General features: G+C 42.5%; 1 protein-coding gene across 1 annotated transcript in view; it reads left to right on the top strand.

Annotated features, from left to right (window-relative positions):
• Positions 1-17,473, top strand: part of PRKDC (protein kinase, DNA-activated, catalytic subunit) — a 130,811-nt gene extending 113,338 nt beyond the window's left edge. Inside the window, exons 77-86 of the mRNA XM_090039934.1 lie at positions 1,532-1,736; positions 2,769-2,836; positions 3,205-3,425; positions 7,044-7,136; positions 9,280-9,372; positions 12,150-12,221; positions 12,310-12,511; positions 12,980-13,168; positions 14,277-14,416; positions 15,508-17,473. Of these exons, the coding sequence (XP_089896060.1) occupies positions 1,532-1,736; positions 2,769-2,836; positions 3,205-3,425; positions 7,044-7,136; positions 9,280-9,372; positions 12,150-12,221; positions 12,310-12,511; positions 12,980-13,168; positions 14,277-14,416; positions 15,508-15,712 (1,488 nt within the window). The 3' untranslated portion in view covers positions 15,713-17,473. The remainder of the gene's footprint in view (positions 1-1,531; positions 1,737-2,768; positions 2,837-3,204; positions 3,426-7,043; positions 7,137-9,279; positions 9,373-12,149; positions 12,222-12,309; positions 12,512-12,979; positions 13,169-14,276; positions 14,417-15,507) is intronic.
• The last annotated feature ends 2,575 nt before the right edge of the window (positions 17,474-20,048 follow it).

The following is a 20,048-nucleotide window of genomic DNA, read 5'->3' as shown; positions in this document are numbered from 1 at the left end:
TCTCAGGAATAAGTAGTTTATTGATATCTTTGGGTTGGTAGGGGGCAAAGTTGTGGATGTCCCTGCTGATATCAAGTGGTGGTGTCAGTAGAGAGGAGTAAAGGAAAGAAGCCATGCTGGTTGTTGCATTCCACGTAACAGGAAAAAGAATTACAGAACCAAATCAATAGAGGGGAAAAATGGGGATCAAAGACTAATTAGTTCAGAGGTGAGTGTGCATGCATGCACATGGAAAGTCATATTGCAGTTGTAGGTATTTGTGATTCAATAAATGTGCGCTGATCAGGAGGTAGAGAGCTGATGCTCTGTAAGGGCGGTGGAAATTTTTTCTCCTACTACATGGACACAGTCCCTTATAAAGCGCTGTAGTAAAATGTTGTTTCCATGCTATATTTTAGCATAAAAATGGTTCTGCTGTACAGTGCTGTCGGGGAATAGGGCCCCAAGGTCACGGTGGGCTGAGCGGTTCGGAACGAACAGGCGGGATTAGCGGCGAGGAGTCTGAGCGGTACAGGACTCGTGCGGTTTCGAAACAAATGGATTTTATTTACTTACGCTTCTGGAGTGTAGGCAGAAGGCTTGCTTGTTCAGTTACAGTATAAACAACGAGAGGGGTCTGTTGGTCCACGGGGTTCTTGAGCCGAGCCCTTGCTTTCTAGCCCAGGAGGCTAGGTGCGGCTGCCCGACTCAATAGTCCCAGGACTGGTCAACAGCTCATAAAAGGGACAGACAAACAACGAAACTGTAATGAAATGAAAGTCCAACGTGGACGAAAATGGGTTGAGAATGATGCCAAGGTCGATTGAGAGCGATGCCAAGGTCGGTGCCAGAGTGATGTGATAATGCCGTGGTCGGTGGTCAATGCAGGTTGGGTCGGTCAAATCATGGTCGGTGTCAAAGCCAGAAGGAGGTTTGGTAACGAAGGAATCAGTACAGAGATGAAGAGGAACAAGCGCGAAACCGCAGCCGTGAGGAGACCAGTGGAGCTCTGGTAGCAGCCAGGGCTCTAGGCCTAAAGGCTCTCCTGAGGAGCAGTCCCTGCAATAGCAGCCTCTGCTCTCTCAGGTCGGGTCTGGTCTCCTCCCTGGGCGGGGTCTCACAAGCCTTAAATATAATTTAGGTGGCCAATCAGGTTGCGTTGTTCACAGAAATTTCTAGTCTGATGATATCATATAGTTGGCAGAACTGAGCATGCGCGTTGTTACAAACTAGGTCAGGTTTGATAGACAAGCCCTAAGGTTGTGCAGGGGGCACATGCTGGGCACCCTGGTGATTTTCCACTGGCTCGGCTTGTCTGCGCGTGTTCAAACTTAACCCTGTGTTACCCAATATACACTCAGAATTAGGCCCGGACAAGTGTGATCTTGCTGGTGTGAAGAGAATTTAGCTGATAAACTTTCTGAAAGAGGCACCATCTTTTTACTGCATGTTTTTTGCACATTGCCTAGCATACCAGTGCCTAGTCCATGATGGCTTCTAGGCACTGCAGTAATACAAATAACATTGACTCCTATTTGTAAATCAACTTCAGGCTTATGGGAAGGAGTTTGACACTCAGTTTGGGAAAGGAGGTTCAAAACTGTTAGATATGAAGGACAACGAATTCTGCAAGATTGTAAATGCTCTTCTTGCAAAAATGAGAGACGGCCAGAAAGAACCTGGAAATCTGAGAGAATATTCACCTTGGCTGAGCGAGTTTAAAGCTGAATTCCGGAGGAATGAACTGGAGATCCCTGGTATGTTCTCTGTACAGCACTAAGGGTGGTGAGCTCTCGTATAGAAGTACTTACTACAGGTTTCCCTCACTTTATGCGGGTTCTGTATGTGCAAATTCGCTCTTATGTAATAAACTTTTTTATACCAAAAATTCATTATATGCAAGGTAAATTCACTCTTACGCAACCAGCGTGGTGGAAGCCCGCAGTCAGCCACTTTGTGCAGTGCACTGTGGGAGTGACGCACACCAAAATATAGTCTCTTCTGTGGATCTGTGCTCCTTGCTCATTGTCTGCACCACGTGTAGTTGCCATCCCCATTGTGATAGTGCCCTGTGCTTGTGTGTACTGTCTGCTGTCGGTGAGTACCAAAATTGTCTTGAAAAAGTGGGAGAAATGAGTCTGGGCATCAGTACAGTCGAGATCTTCGACTGTATCCCTATTTGTTACATTATAAAATGGGTTCCCTTTATACAAATTTGAGTTACGTGCCGTTTTCCAGGAACACGGGTACAGCATAAAGCGAAGGAAACCTGTATGCAGTTCTGTTCCTCTTAGCTGAAAGTGTCCTATCCTTTTGGTATTTATTTTCTCCATCAGGGTGCTACATCCTGCCTTCACAGGGAGACTGACTTGATAATCTCAAGCTACCATGATTCTGGTTTCTGGCTAGATATTCCGTAGCTTTTACTGTGATCTTTAAATGTCTTTTTTTTTTTAAGTTTTAACTTTTATGTAGTTTCTTGATCCCAGCAGTTTTGCAATAAAAATCTATGGAATGTATTTGCATTCCAGTCTGAATAAGGTCTGTCCTCCATAATAAATAAGGCTTCCAAATATAACAGCTGAAAAATAATGCTTATATGTAAAAAGCAGAAAATAGCATACTATTATTTTGCTTAAATATCAGGTTTAAAGCACAATATTCTGTTAACTTTAATATGGCATAATATTGGGCAAAATAGTCTATCATTAAATATACTCTGTTTAGAGACTCTGTTTAAATGAAAATGATTTGTTTTATTTTTTCTTTCTTTTCCCTCCCTTCCCCAGGTCAGTATGATGGTAAAGGGAAACCATTGCCAGAATACCATGCAAAAATATCAGGATTTGATGAACGAGTACGTAAACAAGTTTGAGGCCAAAATCCCTTTGGTTTCTAGTGCAAAATTATGGTTCAGCATAGTGTTTTGGGTGTGAGCTACCTGGTACAGGGAAGAAGTTGCTGAGGTTGTATTTGACAGTGAACAGAGATTTTTTCTGATTGATTAAAGGACTGACATAATGTTATTTCTTATACATTGATGATTAGTTTCCACATGAAACTCTGCTTTAATTTGTGAAGCTAAAGCTATCTGGTGGTGCAACAGCAGTATGATCAGGCTTCCCCAGAACACAAGAGTCCTGCAGTTCTAAGCAGTAACCACGATGATACAATTGTGTATGTTGCTCCCGTGCCATAGTGGTTTGCTTTTTGTCTCCTTCCAAGATCAAAGTAATGGAGTCCCTGAGGAAACCAAAGCGTATAATCATCCGAGGCAGTGATGAACAGGAGTATCCCTTCCTTGTCAAAGGTGGTGAAGATCTCCGTCAGGACCAGCGCATAGAGCAGCTCTTTGATGTTATGAATATTATCCTTTCCCAAGATGCTTCCTGTAGCCAAAGGAATATGCAGATAAAAACCTACCAAGTCATACCCATGACAACCAGGTAGGAATTTGGATAGAGAGCCTTATGTCAAAAGTCACGTAAGTTCCTTCTGCTGGGAAATGGAATTTTGATGTATTAACATGGATTCTACTTTTTTCTTCTTTTTCATTTTGCTTCTGGTTCTGAAAAATTTGCTTTATGAAACCAAAGACTTAGACATTTAGACTGTTACTGCTGAATTTTTATGAATTCAACTTTTGCTGGTGGTTATTTTTGCGTGTGTTTGTGCTTGTAGTAAAGTTCTTACCCAGAGAACATGGATTAGCAGCTAGGACCCTCCTGTCCCTCATGAGAGTGCTAATTGCAGGCTTAGTCATGTTTGCTCTCTTTCTGGCTTAGTGATTGTTGCATCTTTTCGTTAAGTGGCGGAGCTTCAGCAGCCAAAGTGGAGAGTGCCCCTTGTCCAGAATAGCTGGTTAGAATATTCTCTTGGGAGAAATGGGTTTGAGTTTCTCAGGCTGGGCTGGGCACATGTCTCCCTTTTGCTACCACTAAACCAGTATTTCTCAGCTTTTTTACACTTGAGATGCCCCCATTAGACTCGGGACACCCCTCAAAATTTCATAGATTTCAGAGACATTAGGGCTGGAAGGGACCTCGGAAGATCAAGTCCAGCCCCCCGCCCAAAGGGCAGGAAGTCAGCTAGCGTCATAGGATCCCAGCAAAATAAGCATCTAATTTGCTCTTGAAGGTGTTCAATGCAGGTGCTTGAGCTACGTCCGATGGCAGGCTGTTCCAGACGTTGGGGGCTCCGACAGTAAAGAAATTCTTCCTTATGTTCAGCCTGAAATGGTCATGGAGGAGTTTGTGACCGTTCGACCTCGTCATCCCTTAGGGCTCTCTGGTGAACAAACGTTCCCCCAGATCCTGGTGGTCACCCCTGATAAACTTATAGGTGGCCACCAGATCACCCCTGAGCCTGCGCTTTTCCAGGCTAAAGAGCCCCATGGCTCTCAGCCTGTCATCATAAGGCCTGTTTTCCTGACCTGGTCATGCGTGTGGCTCTCCTCTGCACCCCCTCAAGCTTCTCCACATTCTTTGTGAATTGTGGAGCCCAAAAACTGGACGCAGTACTCCAGATGCGGCCTCACGGAGGCCGAGTACAAAGGGGAGAATGACGTCCAGGGATTTGCTTGAGAAGCATATGGATGCAAGCCAGCGTTTTGGTCGCCTTATTAGCCGCAGCATCGCATTGCGGGCTCACGTTCATCTTGTGGTCAATGATGACCCCCAAGTCTCTTTCTTCCGCAGTGCTAGCCAGCGTAGCACTGCCGAGCCTATAAGGATGCTGCAGGGTTTTTTCCCAAGATGGAGAACCTTGCATTTTTCGGTGTTAAATTCCATCAAGTTCTCGTCCGCCCATTTGCTGAGCCTGTCCAGGTCAAGCTGGATCGCCCTCTTGTCCTCAGGTCTGGATGCTTTGCCCCAAAGTTTGGTGTCATCGGCAAACCTGGCCAGTCCACGCCTGACTTCAGTGTCCACATCATTAATGAAGATGTTGAACAATATGGGTCCAAGGACAAAGCCTTGGGGGACCCCACTGGTCACAGGACACCATGTTGAGTGACTGCCATCAAGTACTACCCTCTGGGTCCAACTATGGAGCCAATTTCCCAGCCAGCACATCATGGTGGACCCAAGGCCACAATTGGCCAGTTTCACCAAGAGGTGATCATGGGATACCAGATCAAAAGCTTTTTTGAAGTCAAGATATATGACATCAATCTCTTCTCCCTTGTCCAGGTGATAGGTCACCTGGTCATAGAAGGAAATGAGATTGGTCAAGCAAGACCTACCTGCAACAAACCCATACTAGCTATCTCTTAGGATGTTGGTGTCAGCCAGTCCATTAAGGATGGCCTCTTTAATAAACTTTTCTAAGATCTTCCCCAGGTTAGAAGTCAGGCTGATGGGCCTGTTGTTAGCCGGATCCACTTTCCTTCCTTCCTTGCAGATAGGCACCACGCTGGCCCTCTTCCAGTCTTTGGACACTACACCAGAGCGCCAGGAGTTTTCAAAGATCCATGCCAGAGGCTGGGCTATGACGCTCGCCAGCTTCTTGAGTACCCTGGGGTGTAGACTGTCAGGGCCAGCTCACTTGAAGGTATCCAGCTTCTCAAGGTGTTCCTTCACGAGGTCAGCATTAATGGAGGGCAGGGGATCTCCCTCACCCAGACCTCACTGTTCCGTAGTGGGCATGGGCGTCCCACGGGACTGATGAAAGACTGACGCAAAGTACCCATTGAATAGGTTGGCTTTTTCCTGGTCATCAGTTGTCAGTTGTCCCATCTGGTTCAGCAGGGGTCCAGTGTTGCCTTTGCTTTTCCTTCAGCTCTCCACATATCTGAAAAAGGACTTCTTATTGTCCTTGATGCTCGAAGCTAGTTGGAGTTCAGTTGCAGCCTTGGCTTTTCTGGTTTGCTCCCTGCAGGACCAGACCAGTGCAGAATAATCCTCCTTGGAGGTGAATCTCATCCTCCATCCTTTGTAGGCCTGCCTTTTTAGCCTCAGGAGGTCTGCTAGGTCCCTGGAGAGCCAGGGGGGCTGCTGTGCCCTCCTGCTGCCTTTCCTCCGAGATGGAATAGACTTAGCTTGTGCCAACTCTTAGCTTCCATTCATTTTTTGACTATGAAAAAATAATAGAGCAATTTTGCTCTCGGAAAGACCCCAGACCACAAGTAGCTGGAATGTTTTAAACACTGTGGATTCCTATTTGAAATTTCTTGTTCTATCTTGTGAATCATTTGCACAGCCATCGTGTGGCATTGAAAGCATCTCAAGGCACCCCAAGGTCCCACAGCACTGTAAGAATCACTGCATCAAGCTGTTTGATCAAAGGGGGAGCGGGGTATCATCACTACCTTCTCTGGACTTGTCTTTTAACACAAGTGGCAGTGACTGCTGGTTTATATGGAACTTAATCCTATAAGCATAAGTACACCTGGACTGTATCCCTCAGGAGGAAAAACGACATGAATGTCTAGCCTAAGGATTGTTGACTGGACTTTGGTATGAAATGGGTGCTGAACTTTTCAGCCCCACCATGGTGGCAGCAGTCCTGGACATTTGCAGAAATAGAACTTCTGGGTCATGGGGACTTTACTGGCAAAAACGTAGGCACCTGTGGACTTCAGGTGCAGTTTTGAGGATTGCATTCTTGAGTGCCTAAATTCTGCCTTTGTCCAAGTTCCACTTTAGCCTCCTGTGTTCATAGGCATGAACAGGATAATCTGGGAAGAGCCCAGCTGCCTCGGGAGGGGAGTTGGGGGTATGGAGGCCACTTGGTGCAGTTCCAAAGTAAATGTCCCTTAACCTGGGACATTTTTACCCAGATTCCAGTCCAAGGTAATTTCTTCCTGGGAGAAGATCATTTCTTTCTGGGCTCAGTTGCCCTGAAGCAGTTATATTAAGGCTTTTGCTTTGATATTCCACATATTGGGGCAACTTCATTCATGTAGTCATAAGGCCTTCTATGAATCGGGGCATAGGAATGAAGTCCAGAGGTGAGTCCAAGTCTGTGATCTATTATATGGGGACCATGCTGCTTCCCACTTGTATTGCTCCTCTTTAGTTAAGCTATGAGCTCTTTATTCACACTCTGGATTTCTTTTATTCTAGGTTAGGACTGATTGAATGGCTACCAAATACCTGTACCTTAAAGAACTTCCTTCAAAATAACATGTCAGAAGAAGAAAAAGCTGAATATTGCAGGTGACTCTGAGTTTAACTGTCTGTATGAAACAAGGTCTACTTGGCTTTTTATAAGATTCAGTTTATCTTATGAGAGTATATCTGTAAGCGTGGAGTCTTTCGTACTTCCTGACCCAAATCGGTAATTGGCAGTTGTTTGTTTAATGAGTGCCATTGCACCTGTAATATCCTCCACCCAGCTTGTTTAAACAAGAAGTTGATCATCATTTGTGACATCATCCTCACCCATTTCCTTATCAACAGATTATGATTTTACAAATGCAGGATTCTGATCTCCTAACTGGAACAGGCAGAAAGTGGACGTAAGCCAGTGGGGGATGGGAGGGGTGAGACTTAGAAAGTCATGTGTTGAGCAGTTGGTCAGTACTTCAGAAAATTGACCCATATGAACTGTGAGTTTAACCTGAAATAAGCTTTAACCGTGTATGAACACTGGATAATAGATGTTTTAGGGTTTTTATCTCTATTGTTAACAAAGCGTTAATTTACTGGAATTGTAGATTAATTCTAGTTTTTCAACCTCTTTGTGTAGACTCTTGTGAGGCTTTTGGAATTCAGAAATTAGTTTAATTACTCTTTTCCCATGAAACATGTCTGTTCAGGCTTGCCTCAGTGAGTCATGCCAGTACTCTATATTTGCTTGCTTCTGGGCCAAGGCTGGAACATTGTTCTGTACCCAGGCCCATAAATTAAATAAGGAAATCGTATTCAGTTGGCCAGTTTAGTGCATTAGAGGTGTTGCCCTGCAGTTGAGACGTTGAACTCTCTCTTGTATAAGAAATCGTTACGGATCTGTAGGCATTTTTTTGGTAGAGCTGAGAACTGTGACTTTTCTCTTTTCCTCAAGTGGTTGGTTAATTGCTGAACATGTTAGAGCTGCTGTTTTTGTCCAATCGGTCTTTGCATTGTTTATCTAGTTCATTAATTTGTGAAGTGCTTTACTCTTGAGTGAGGCAGAAGGCAGAGCTTAGTGGCACTTTAGAATCTAAGAGTATAAACAGATGTTGCCAAATAAAGAGGATCAGCTGTGGTGCATGGGCCCTGCCACAAGGTGAAACGGCCTCTCTCATTGTCCCACATCAGGCAGAGGACATCAGGAACCATGTGGGACAACAGGAAATGTGTTCCCCACGTGCCCCAGAGAATCTCTTGTGCACATCTCTGTAAGCAGGGAAATCCAGGACTCCCTGCTTAGAGGTATGCCCTCCCTCCCTCAAGATTGCCCAGGGCACACCTCTGCAAGTAGATATCCTGGCTTTCCCTAGGAGTGCATGTCTGTAAGTGGGGAAAGCTTGGGTTCCCACCACCCTGGAGATTGCCCTGGATGCATGTCTGCAAGGAGGAAATCCTAGTTTTCCCTCAAATACATCTCTAAGCTGGGTAGGCATTTCTGAGGCTTGAAGGCACCTGATCCTGTGCAGGAATTCCTGGGGTGTGCTGGATTGGGCTCCTCAGACCCCAGGAATGCCTGCCCTGGGTGGCTGGATAGCACAAGCAGCTCCGGGCTAACCTTGCTTTCCCACCATAAAGGGGGACTGGTATCAGACAGATACTGGACAAATACTGACTGGGATCTGCCACAATAAAGTGGCAGAAACTATTACCTCTTTTGTTGCAGCCACAAATTTTGGCATTTGTGTGGTGCAGCAACAGGTATACTGGGCATCTGTTTGGCTGGCCTTTGTGCCACCATAAAGAATTTTTTATGATGGCACAAAAGCAATGTCTGTTTCCACTTGAACCTTCTTTAGAAGCAAGAAAAGCTGGAAAAAGAAGCCTGATCTGTAAAGTCAGTATATGGAAATTTTAGTGTCTTACACTAAAACCCAGTAACTGTTCTTATATTAAAAATGAAGGCAGAGAGTGACCTGATGGCCCAGTGTCAGAGCAGGAACCTTCAGACAGCTTCAAAGACCCAGCCTTTTTTTTTGTCCTCTTGGTACTGACTGAGTGAAGAACACTATCTTAGTGGAGCACTGGTTCACTTTCTACAGGAACAGTGCATTCTTTGGAGGCTGCCTATTCATTTATTGACTTGCCCTAGCCCTCCTTAGCTGGAGCAGAGGTGCAGTCTATGGACAGCTGCTTTAAGACTAGGATGATAAGGAATTGTGGATAACTCACCAATTCTTTTCGTCTGCAGTGAGAAAGGACCTTTGTTTGCCTATAACGAATGGCTGTCTAAGATGGCTGGTGGGAAGATGGAAGACATTGCACGTTATATGCCTATGTACAAGTAAGTCTATGTATAAGTATAGTTTCATAGTTTTACAGTTGTTAGGGCGGGAAGGGACCTCGATAGATCATTGAGTTTGACCCCCTGCCCTGGGCAGGAAAGAGTGCTGGGGTCATATCACCCCATCCAGGTGCTTGTCCAGTTTCCTCTTAAATACCACCAAGGAAGGGGAGAGCACCACCTACCTTGGAAACCCATTTCAGATTCTGGCAACCCTTACCATAAAAAAGTTCTTCCTGATGTCCAGCCTAAATCTGTTCTCTGTCAGTGTGTGGCTGTTGTTCCTGGTTATTCCAAGGGGTGCCTTGGTAAACACAGCATCTCCAATTTTTTGCGCTGTGTTGTCCCCCCCACATGAATTTGTAAATAGCCACAAGATCCCCTCTCAGACATCTCTAGCAGAGGCTGAAGAGATCCAGGTCCCTCAGTGTCTCCTTGTAGGGCCCTGCAGGCCCCTAACCATACGAGTGGCCCTCCTCTGGACCCTCTCAAGGTTATCCACATCCCTCTTGAAGTGCGGCGCCCAGAACTGGATGTGGTGTTTCAACTGCAGCCTGACCAATGCCACATAGAGAGGAAGTGTCCCCTGGACCTGTTCATCATGCACCTGCTAATGCATGATAGAGTGTGGTTAGCTTTACTAATTACTTCATCACATTGATGGCTCATATTTGTCTTGGAATCAGCTATGGCTCTGAGATCCCTTTCTGCTGCTGCGCTGCTGAGAAGGTCATCCCTAGCCTATAGGTGTGTTGGTGATTCCTTCTCCCTAGATGCAGATCTTTGCACTTGTCTTTGTTGAACTGCATCCTATTTTTTTTGCCCATTTTTCCAACCTGTCCAGGTCTGCCTGGATTCGATCCCTTCCCACTAGCATGTTAACATTACCCCATAATTTTGTGTCATCTGTGAATTTGGACAGAGTGCTCTGCACGCTCTCATCCAAGTTGCTGATGAAGACATTGAATAGCACAGGTCCAAGGACCGAGCCTTGGGGGACCTCACTGCCCACATCTTTCCAGATATATACCGACCCATCCACCATCACTCTTTGGGTGTGACCCTTAAGCCAATTTGCCACCCACCTGACCCTGTAATCATCTATATCACAGCTGCCCAGTTTGTTTATTAGACTAGGAGGTGATACTGTATTGAAGGCATTAAAATCCAGGTAAATGACATCTACCTCAACTCCTGCATCTAAGCATTTTGTGATCTGGTCATAAAAAGAAACAAGGTTAGGCAGGATCTACCTGCTATGACCTGTGCTGGTTGCCTTTCAGTATTATTTTTCCTGCTGGCCTCCCACAAATGTGATCCTTGATAATTTTTTCAAAGTTTTTCCCAAGGATGGAGGTGAGACTAACCAGCCTATAATTACCCAGATCCTCCTTCCTCCCCTTCTTGAAAATAGAGACCACATTCACCCTTTTCCAGTCCTCTGGGACCTGACCAGGGCACCACAATTGCTCAAACAGCCATGACAGTGACTCTGTGACACTGGCTAATTCCTTCAGCACACTTGGATGAAGAGCATCCGGGCCTGCTGACTTAAACACATTCATTATGCCTATATACAAATAAGTTATATGCCTACATACAAATAAGTCTTTAAAAAAATAAAAAGAGTTGCGTATGACTTGTATTTTAAATTTACAGTACACATAGTAATTTCCATGAAGTCTATTTGCATTATAACATAATGGCTACAGCCACTAGCAAAATTAGGAAAAACATGTGGTGTTCTGTGGAACTGCCTTGATATTAAAGAAACTGCACCAGAAACCAGTTTGTTCACCTTGCTTCTCGGCAGCCTGTCTGGCAGCTCTGACTCCCAGACTGGTGGCTCCTCTGCAGTTCATGCTTTTAGGTTCTCTGGCTCCAGGGAAGCTGTAAAGCTGGATAGGGACTGGCAGTTCTGTTTCAGTGTTTTTGGATTTTCTTCCAAATCACAAAGAAACCACATTTTTAAAATCTTCCACAAAACAAATTTCCGTTCTCTGCCAAGCTCCAGTACTGAGCTGTGTGGGCAGTAAACGTTTCTCAGCCACCTCTGGCAGCCCAGAAACTGTTTTAAATGATTTGCATTATGCCTTTCACTTACCTGATTATTTTTTAATAGACAAGGCTTTTTAGATGTATTTTTGTGTACTTGCTGGAGAGTTTAAATTCCAGAGAAACTGGGAATGCTTTTACTGCTCATTTGCCAGACTAGACAGAAGCGCACAGTGGAAGTAGTGTAGGAACCTCAGTGTGGCTAACAAGCAGGTTAATTAGATCTCCTTCTAAGACCTAACTAGTCTAGACACAGCACTATGCAAACACATCTGTACTACTTCCTGTTTGAGAGTGGGTGATGTTGCATGATGATGCCTGATGTGGTGAGTGTATGGTATCAATACATGCTTTGAGAGCTAACCAGTGTCTAATCACACTTTATTGTTAAGATGTTAATACAGAAATACTTTTGGACATCAGTTTCTCTCTGCCCCCCCCAATCTTATTTTGTCCATTGTTTCCTTTAAATTATGTTATAATCGGGTTGATAAGTAGGAGACTCACTCAAGGAAAGACTGGCTGGAAGTGGGGAAACAAACCAACTGTGTATTCCTAAGAGCAAATCAAGCTTTCCTGCCTTCTCTTTGAATTTGGGGGTAACCCCTTTATTTTGTCTGAATCTGACACTCCCTAATCTCTCCAGGGAAGTACCTAGTGTTTTTTAATGTTAGTCCTCTCACTGGAAAGTTTCAGTAACTAGTGCATTCTTTGACTTTCAGAAGAGCCAGTCGTACGGAAACAGTCATGTCTTTCAGAAACAGAGAAAACTGTGTTCCAGAAGACCTGTTAAGGTAAATGTACGGTCAGTAACTGACTTTTGAAACTAACTTTGATGTGACATTTATAAACAGCCTATGACTTTTTTTTTTTTTCTTTAAGGAGAGCCTTTGTTAAAATGAGTACAGCTCCTGAGGCCTTTCTGTCTCTGCGCTCCCATTTTACCAGTTCTCATGCACTGATTTGCATCAGCCACTGGATTCTTGGCATTGGAGATAGACATCTGTCCAACTTTATGATTAATACAGAGACAGGTGGCATCATCGGAATAGACTTTGGATATGCATTTGGTTCTGCCACACAGGTAATTCTTACAATTCCTTTCTTACGTTTTTTTTTAATATATTGGATGGAATTACAACTTCGGTGTTTTCAGTTTGATAATATCCTTTCTGAGAATGTTTTGTTGCATGATGAGCTTTACAAATGGCTCTTAACTGTTATTAGAACAGGTTTTTCTTTGCCAGATATCCTCGGCCAAGCTAATATGGAATTCTAAGTCCTGTAGCTGCAAAAATTTGTTTAAAGATCAGTTAGTATTTGACATTTTTTGTAGATAAAATGACATTGCTCATTCCTACTTTCAAACAATAAATATTCATAGCCTTAATTTGAAGCTGAGAGTACTCTCCTGGTTTTAAGCTCTGCATTGGAAAATTATTTTCAGTTAAGTAACCAACAAAGCTTAAACAGATGCATCTTTCTGAACCTTCAGTTTCAAGGCTTCTTAATGCATCCTTTTTACTTTTTCAAAATCCTTGTTCTTACTTAGATGCTGGCAGTGCCAGAGTTGATGCCTTTTCGTTTAACACGCCAGTTCATTAATCTTATGTTGCCAATGAAAGAATCGGGCCTCATCTACAGCATAATGACACATGCCCTAAGAGCATATCGCAAAGATCCAGACCTCCTCATCAGCACCATGGATGTGTTTGTAAAAGAACCTTCCTTAGACTGGAAGGTAAGTTTTTGTTAGTTCTTTTTGTCTTTATACAAAGGCACAAGAGCTGCTTCCAGATGTTAAAAAACAAAATAGTGCTTTATTTAAACTCTGCACATTCCTACACCAAACCTAGCACATGCCCAGAAGAGGCACTGCGTTAGTTGGACCTGGCTTGCCCAACATCTGTATAGATCAGGCACTTCAGTGGGACTTTTTTGGGGCTTTTATCTAATAGCTGATTGATTCATACAGAGGCTGCAGAGCCAGGTCGAACTAAAATGCTGCTGCTACTGGTAAAGTGCAGTTTTTACGGGGGGTCTTTAACTTCTGTAAGCAGCCAATGTGATTCATTTTTGATTAGTTTTGTCCTTGATAAGACAAGGAACTATTATCTAGTGCTCAGCTTCATTGCTCCTTTTTTCCCCTCTAATCTTCAGTGTTGGTTTGTAGAATGCTCCAAGAACCTGACAGAAATAGTTCTTAAAGCATTTAAAATGACATGCCAGTATTTTGTAATGAAAACAACAGCTCTCACTGGTTGCTGTTCAGAATTATTTAATTGCCATGTGAATGATTTTATATTTGGAGATTTCACAGTGGCTTATGCTACTAACCCACATAATATAAGTATTTTGTCTGTCCTATGAACTAGAATACCCTCCTGATTTCATGTAAAGTAACACTGTACCTGAAATCATTCTTTATGAAAACACTTCCAAAACCTGTAACATTGAATTATATTAGACCATGTTTTTACTCTAACTGTAAAATATACTATAATCATAGAATTTTCTAAAGAAATGTCATTACATACTGTAAATCCTTCCAGTTTTCAAAGGAAGCAAAATTTGAAATGTCACTTGACTTTCTTTTATCCACAACACAAATTTTATTAACAACACAAATGTTAATCACGTTTTTGGCTGTAAATTAACTGTTAAGCCACAGGCAGATTTCCTCTAACTATTCCGCGCGTTCCACTTTATTTGCAGCTCAGTTTATTTACTAACTTACTAAGGATGTGGTGGGCAGATGTGTTAGAATGTTAACTGTCGTGTGTGTATGCACGCGTGTGATACGCATGGTAACTATTAACTGGAGCAAAATTATTGGGGTTTTTTGTTAGAATTTTGAACTGAGACTGCTGAAGAAAGGAGGCACGTGGCTAAAGGAAGTAAACACATCTGAAGTAAACTGGTATCCCTTGCAAAAAGTCAATTGTGTCAAAAGAAAGTTAGCTGGTTCCAATCCAGCAGCAATCACCTGGTAAGAGTCTCTCTCCCTTGATGTCAAAGCACTCTAATAAGAACCTTTGCATTCTTTAAAAGGTTAGACTTGCTACCTTTTATATTTAATAGCAGCAAAGACAAAGCAGAGATGGTGGAATTTTGTCATTTCAAGAAACTTGACAGGGTGAAATATTTTGGTGCACACCTGAGCTCTCTGAATTACCCTGCAAGCCCAAATACCTAGTATCTTGCACATTTGAGCATTTTTACTGTTTTTGGCGACATGCAAGCTTAGTGAACTCTTCATCCCCATTAGCTGTTTGTATGTTCTGCATACAATTTTGGGGCTAGAGGTGGTATTGGAATGGATTGGTTCTTTTCAAATAGGGGTCCAGCAGGGGTGTAAAGGTGTGGAAATAAGCTACCTAATTTTGAAACATCAATAAATAAAATCATATTCCCTGAGAACTTGATGACCAGACAGACTAAAATCTGGGCAAGGCAAGTTTGGATCAGGACAAAAATCTTGTTTTAAAGTTCATTTAAAGTACAATCAATGCTTTTCATCCCTACTTCCTTTTTAAAAATTATTTTGGGTGGGTACAAAAATGCAAGAAGTTTGTTTAAAATACAAATACTTTAACTGATATTGTTCCCTGGGAAAACTGGAGTAGTAGTAGATTTTACTGCATTTTTTGTTGCTGAATGTGAAAGGTCACATGAGGAGTCAGCTTCTTTCTGCCCTAACCTCTGCTGCTGAGCCTGACTTTGGAAGCTGCAGCAAGATGCTTCCTGTAGATAAGCACTGGGCAGGTCGAGGAGGGGGAGATGAAGTTGGGATGAGAGAAGCAGCATGGTGCAAGGAGGATATTTTCACTCACTTGTTCTGTTTCATCGCCTCCTCCCTAATCAATGACCGTTTCAAGATGAAGATAGGCATGTTAAATGCTCACTGATGAAAAGCAAAGGCTGAGGTCATTCAGCCACTGATGTGATCTTGTGAATTGCAACTGAGAACTTAGGGGGTAGGGTTCTCAAGCCTCTTAAGATCAGGTTTTAATTCTGAACATCCAGACTGTCTTTCTTTTAAGTCAGGATATATTTATATCTTCATGCTCTTTATTTTAGTGAAGAGCTGCGACTGGGCCATGAAAAGTCGCTTGCATACCGTGATTATGTAGCTGTGGCTCAGGGTAGCAGAGATCAGAACATCCGAGCCAAAGAACCAAAGGACGGGCTTACAGAAGAGACACAAGTGAAGTGCCTTATAGACCAAGCAACAGATCCCAATATTCTTGGCAGAGTTTGGGCAGGATGGGAATCCTGGATGTGAAAGGAAATAAAGGGCTCCAAGAATCAATCCAATGAAGCCATGGCCTCAACACTACGACCAAGTTACTGTTGTGAAGTCTGGAACAGATATGGAAAACCAGATAGTTTGTCTTTTGGTTTTTCCTGGTGGTTAAGGATTGAGGTTCTGCATTATACCCTACCCAAATAATTATCTCATATTCTCCCCTCCCTCCAAAAGAAAAAGGAAAAAAAACCTTCTGTCACCTGTGAAGCATGCTAACTTTGCTTAAGGATAAAAGTTTGGAGGCTTGGCCTGTGTTACTCCAGAACAAGATGAAAGCTCCTGGAAATAAGCACAAACCTTGAATGTTCTTCAAATGAATGTTGACAGCTGTCATGATTTTATTAATGCAGAAGACCTGTTAGAGGAAAATTAGTGTATGTAGTCAGACGAATGATATACCTGAAAGGGGAGATTTGAATGGAATTTTGCATCACCAAAATCCTGTATGTTGAATCAGCAGCCAAATATATCTGGTAAATCATATAGAATATAAATATAGCACTAGGGTAGTCTTCAAGAGGTACTAAACTACTGTTCATTTCTCTATATTATAAAAGTTGTAATAAGTTGATCTGACAGTGACTGATTACCTCCTATCTTTAAAGGTTTTGATAATGTTTTCTGAATTTTAGAGGTTGTTGATGCACATTAAATTAACTAAATAAAAAGCAATGTATTAAAACCATTCTTAAAACAGAAAGTTAAAAGCTGGAAGTCAGAATTGCCAACACAGAAGTGGGCAACAGCAAACTTCCTGCCATGAATGATCTAGCAGAGGCCAACATTCTTTTACTCTTAGCCTATAGCATGGAGCATCTATGATGACAGCTTTTACAGGTAGTCTCTGAACCAAGCAAATTTTGGCAAAATGATAGGGGAAGAGGGATGAAATGTGTTTAAAAATATATTTGTAATTAATTTTAGAAGATGCTTCCTACTGAAGTTTTAATGATTGTCATGAAACATAATAAAGTAAATGTTTTTGACCACTTAGCCGCTGCAGCCTCCCTTATGTATCTATATCAGCAAGCCGTCTCAGCCTAGTCTGTAGCTGTCTGCATGCAGACTTCCTGGAACCCGTTTGAGATGAGTGCTTCAGCATGTGAGCTGAGTGACCAAGGGTCTTCTCTGGTGGAAAAGAACCCCTGAAACAAGTAATAGTGGGGAACTTTCAAGCTGAAGTTAATGGTATGAAGGGAGTTGCTGACCAGAGCTGAAAACTTTAACAGCACAAATCAGCAACAATTAAAAATTCTGGGAGGATCCAGAACTTTTAAGAATGTTAATGACATTCATAAAAACAGAAATGTGAATTCAGTTCTAATATTAAGAATCGAGATGTTTGGAATTATTGAATCAACACTACTTTGGATGAATAAAATCTGTTCATCTAATATGCTGTGTGTTCTACTGGGGGAAAAAACCATAGTTCCAGATATCCTTCACCTATTTACAAGTAAAAACCTCTAAGCAAGTAAATACCCTAAACTAGAGGCGGCCAACCCACAATGTGTCACAGGTGATGCACAGCTGCTTTGTTTGCCATACAGCAGATTTTGCAGGGAGGAGAGAGCCAGAGCAACAGATTGGGAAGGGAAGAGAGAACAGAGAGCAAGGAGATTGGAGTGGCACTAGGAGTTGGGGTAGGGCTTACTTTGTGGTATACCAGCTGAAAAGGTTGGCCCCTCCCTTTTCTAAACTCACTAATTTAGAATAAAAGAATCTAAAATTGCTATTTCCCTTTTTGAAAGAGGCAGGCATTTCTTAGGGTAATATTTTTTTTTAATTGGACCAATTTGCCTTTTGCAAATTCCTGGACCATCACTATTATGTCACTCTGTTTTCTCTATTGAAAGTTACAAGGTAATTACATGCAGTGTGTTTTTTGTTTGTTCTGTGGGTTTCTTTTTTTTAAAGAAAACATTTTACCATGACACACATGCTTCATCATTTTTAGAATTCCTTGTGTATTACTTTTGAATGTGTTTATAGTTTCTTTTTATCTTTGAGATCAGTAAAGAAAGTGATCTAAGTGCTGCCTATGTGAACGGGTTTTATCTCTCATGAAGGCCACCAGGTTCTAAAGTCATCAAACCCTGAACATGAAGTCAAGCGGTTAAAAAAAAGTCACAAGTACAACTGAGATCACGTTCAGAAATCAAGCAGTTGACTCAAGCAAGGTGTTAAATTGCCCTTTTTGCACATTCCTGAGATACTAGCTGAGTACTTTGGCCTGTAACATAGGGTAAAGTTTAGGTTTATAGTTTAACAAAGTTGTTATATGTAGGAGTTTTAAAACTCTCAGAGAACAGAATCCTCAGCTTCCAAAGCTGGGTATACTTCATTTTAAAAGGGTTGCTGTATCGTAATGTAGAGTAGAACAATTTGTATGGGGGGACATAGCCGCAGGAAGGAATGCAATACATGCTAACCTGTTTTCTCCCCTTAAGGCAGTTTTTAGGCCCCAAAGCCAGCAACGGGTACCTCTGAGAGAGAAGAAAACAGACCCAGCCATTGAAAGGCTTTTTGGTAGATGCCTGCCTATAAGTGTGCAATGTCCTTTTGCATGTGGACAATGAAGGGGGAGGTAAAGGGAGTGGGGGCAATTAGAATGTTTTGGAGGGAAGTTGTATTTTCTACCTAGATGTTACATTTTAGATGAGTAAGTGATGCATTATCGAAAGCTAAAGAAAACTGTATACTACTAGCGGTGTAAGTAATACTGATACTAATCTGACTGTATCTATCTGTCAGTGTCAGGGCCACTTCCTCCATGCTGGAGCAAAACTAGCACAAGGTGAAGGTTCTAATGAGACTTAGTTAACTGCTGGTGCCATCACTTCTCTTTTTGTTTTGTGTAGGGTAACCAAGCAAAAAAGCAGTTGGTGAGCTTCCTCTACTTGGATGTTAAATCTGGTAATCCAACTCCCCATCATCCAGTTCTTTCAACTGTCAGTCTATACCGATTTTATTGTACTTGTATCTAAATAGAATTTAGAGACATCAAAAGGCATGGTCCTTGTACTACCATTTTGTCTAAAACAAGAATGTGGAGCAACAGGCCAGGGATAGGGAGCTGCTGAGCCTGACAACCTCAAAAGTAGGACAGTTTGTTTTTTTTTCAAAAGGAGACTTTAGGCTCACAATACAAGGAGACTTTCAGATGGCCAGGTGCCAAATCGAATAATGGAATAATTAGCCACAACAGTTGGATGAATAAAGATAAAAATATTAATGTTCACATGGAGTTGTTTAAAAAATAATCAGATGCACACTCTACAAACAACACACACTCACCTTTTTCAAACATTTTTTTAAAATGTTGTAGGGAGCAAAAACAGCAGTCACCCTCTTTCAGCATAGCTTTGTAGGTTTGCAGGCTGAGATACTGTGCCAAACCCTAGGAACAAAAAAATCCCTATGACTGACCACAGGCTGCAGGCTTCTTTCTTAAAAGTTGATAAAGTCAGGGTCCTTCAAACCCTATCGACCTCCATCCCCCTTCCTTTTTCTTCCCTTCCCCCTCCCCACCTTCTCAATTCAAATGCCAGCAGTACCCTTTGAAATAAGTCACAGCAAACAGCTGGGGCACTTCTGTAGGCCTGGGCCACTATTCGCTGCAGCTCTATATCCCGGCTTACTTTGATTTCACAGGTTTTAAAGAATTTACTCGAGTGAAACAGGGAGATTACTTTCTCATTTTTAAATTTAAGTATGAAATCCTGCTCCTAATGCCAGCTGACCGCAGCAGGAATGGGTGCACAATGGCTAGGGTTAATGCTAGTTTTCTTCCTTTGTATCTTACCAAAGACTGAAAAGGAACAGTGTAAATTCTTTTTGCTCCAGATTAACAGGAGGGACTGGGTGTTACAATGCTAAATTCCACCCTGCTATCTAGTGGAATTTACAACCCTTTGTGGGGAACCTTGACTCCTTGTACAATGCATGGGTGGAAATAAGCATATCAGAGGATCCAAGTGTGACTAAAAAAATGCCAGGGAAAGGGGCTGTGACTTGGTCCCTGCCTCATCGAGGGACCTTGGCTCCTACTGCCACCCCATGAACTCTGTGCCTAAGTGTCTAAAAAAAAAGATGATGATCAAGATACTGCTTCTGCTACTCCTAACACTAATGTAGTGGTTAGGGCGCATACTCAAAATGTCAGTGACTTGGGTTTAAAGATCTGCCTGATTTCAGAGCACACCTCAGCTAAGATCTCCCAGCTTTGAGTGTTTTAAATAGTGGTCTAGAAGTTAATCTGAGATGGGGCTCTCAGTGTCTCCTGTTGTAACTGTTCAAATTTGCACCATTA

The sequence above is a fragment of the Crocodylus siamensis genome, chromosome 3 (genome assembly GCF_052110815.1).
Source record: "Crocodylus siamensis isolate JL-2025a chromosome 3, ASM5211081v1, whole genome shotgun sequence".
Lineage (NCBI taxonomy): Eukaryota > Metazoa > Chordata > Crocodylia > Crocodylidae > Crocodylus > Crocodylus siamensis.
This window is presented reverse-complemented; position numbering and strand designations above follow the sequence as displayed.